At 37.4% G+C, this 2,500-nt stretch overlaps 1 protein-coding gene across 6 annotated transcripts in view; it reads right to left on the bottom strand.

Moving 5' to 3' along the window:
• The window catches only part of LOC119598601, a 101,225-nt gene that overhangs the window by 65,569 nt on the left and 33,156 nt on the right, over positions 1–2,500 (bottom strand). Inside the window, exon 2 of one of the 6 annotated variants that reach the window (XM_037948271.1) lies at positions 191–354. The exons of the other annotated variants lie outside the window; for them this stretch is intronic. Within the exon in view, the coding sequence (XP_037804199.1) occupies positions 191–354 (164 nt within the window). The remainder of the gene's footprint in view (positions 1–190; positions 355–2,500) is intronic. 6 annotated transcript variants of the gene reach the window in all.

Genomic DNA, 2,500 nt, shown 5'->3' with positions numbered 1-2,500 from the left:
TGAAATTTAATACGTTCATTGGAATAAAATGAATAATGAACTGTAAAAGCTTTTTTCATCCTAATTTGCTCTTTTGAGAGATGATTAGCCCCCGTAAGAATAGAGAATGTCCACCCCCAAAAAAGGGAAGAGAATTCAAGGAAAAACACTGCCCTGTGTGACATCCCCAGCATCACTATTGGCTACTTACTGGACATCGTTGGATGATAAGGTCTGGGGCAATGGAGTGATGGCTTATATGAAGAAGGGAGAACTCCGTCACGGAAGACTGGAGGAGACACCACAGATGGTGCCTTCGGACGAATGTTAATAGCTCCTTGATGGTGTCCAAGACGCCATGGCACACATAACTCGCTGAGAATAATCACCTGTGTAAGCTGCCGAGGGGTACGTGGAATAATGCATATGGTGGCAGGGGTGGGATTATTATGCAGTGTGATTCAGAAGCCGAGGCAAACCTAATGGTGAATAAGCAAGCGTGGATGATTAAGAGTAAGAGATAAAAGAAGCCGGAGCCATAAACTAAAATGAAAAATACAAGCTCAAGCAGCGGCTGAGTTGACGATAGTGAATGGTGGTAGCTAATGGTTGCATGGAATTTGCAAATCCATACATCCATCTAAAATTATGACTTATGAAGGAGATAGAAGATACAAAGATGGAAAAAATATATTATTAACAATGAGAGTGTGATATGGTAACAAACAATACATGTGGAAGAATAGAGAATATTCACATTGGAATAAGGAAGAAAAGAAACGGAAGAGGGATTTCGTACACTGTTTACACACAATTATATACAGTATATATGTACAGGGTTATACTGTATGTATACACTACTATAGCTTATACTTTAGCTTCTAAATAGTCTTAAAAATGGTAAAACTGCAGGAGAAATCACACAAAAGAGAGGAAATATAGAGATAAAGTAATATATATAATAATTCCAGGAATGTCTTCAACACAGCCCTCCTCATCGGCGACGATATGGAGTCCTGTGGGGAATAGAGGGGAGTCGGAGGGTTTTAGGCGGGGGAAAAGAAGGATCCAATCCCTTATATTGGTAATTAGTAGGATCATAAAAAAATGAGGATCGTGTCAAAGGGCTGTCAACTTTTGGCAAAATGATAATTCCTTTAACTGGTGCATATGAATAGATTGATTAGTGAAGGGCATATATATATTATATATAATATATATATATATATATATATATATATATATATATATATATATGTGTGTGTGTGTGTGTGTGTGTGTATGTATTATTTTGTATGAATTATTTTGTGTTAATGAATTTGATTTGTAAGGAACGTAGTTTTGATGTGAGTAATACTATTATATGCCTGAAAAATGATTCAACCTGTAAGAATATCTGGAATGAATGTTAGGTCTGAAAGAATATGTGAAATGAATGTTAAGTCTGAAAAAATATCTTACTGTCACAAATTGAATAATAAAATGTGTTGACGATTATATGTCAGTGTTATTTCCATTGATTTTAACCACACTTCATTTGCAATAAACCTTTGCATTGTGGTTGCATACATTAACTAGTTTTCATTAGTTTTTCTTATAAGAAAAAAAAAATCGTTTCAAAAGGCACAGTGACGTTTATGGCTAAAAATACTTCACTCGACAATGGTAGATAAAAACAATCATTGAAAAGCAGATTTGCAGCTGATTTGCTGTTTTACTTTTAGTATGCCCCAGTAACAATTTTTATTATGGTTGCCGTAAACTTCTCAAGGTATACAAATACATGAGGGTTTTTTTATATAATATTTTCACTTATGAAATAGATAATTTTAGACATCCTTTTTGACAAAATGAGCACATGTGCGGCATTTTTAACATCCAGTAAATAGTTTGATTTATTTTATTCACCATTTTTTTCAGTCCTCCAAAATATTTTCAACGAGAATCAAAATAGTTGATAAAGTGGCGGCGAAGATGCACAAACTGTGTTGGATCCCTCGGTGCACCAGATCGAACACGGCCGTAATAGACAAATTTCCAGTATAAACAAAACGCGAAACGATAGCCATAATACCATTTTCCAGTGTTTACTATCCACGGCTGGCTTGGTAATTCAGGAAAAGCGGGCAAATAAAATATGCTTGGACGTGAAGCTTCCATCCATTTCCAACTTTCTCCATACGACTTGTGGGCGACTTTGTTAGAGTTACCCGCACCGGGGGCACTTGTCCGTATCCCTCCGTGTTTACGGTCGGATTTTGGGTTCAGCCTTCGAAAAATATCGTTGCCGGGGAAGAAAGAGAGCTCTGTGATTTCTTAAGAGGTGGATTTGCCTTTCGTTTCTTCTTTTTCTTAGCCTCTTGGTTTTGTTCTGCCTCTGTCTGTTTATCTCTCTTTCTCCTCTTCTCCTTTTTTGGCTCTGTCTCTGTCCGTCTGTCTCTCTCCCTTTTGTCCTGCTTGTCTGTCTGTCTGCCCTGCCTGCCTGCTGCCTGCCTGTCTGTCTGTGTGTCTGCTCTCTCTC

The sequence above is a fragment of the Penaeus monodon genome, chromosome 41 (genome assembly GCF_015228065.2).
Source record: "Penaeus monodon isolate SGIC_2016 chromosome 41, NSTDA_Pmon_1, whole genome shotgun sequence".
NCBI lineage: Eukaryota > Metazoa > Arthropoda > Malacostraca > Decapoda > Penaeidae > Penaeus > Penaeus monodon.
Note: the sequence above shows the minus strand (reverse complement) of the source record. Positions and strands in the feature narration are given on the sequence as shown.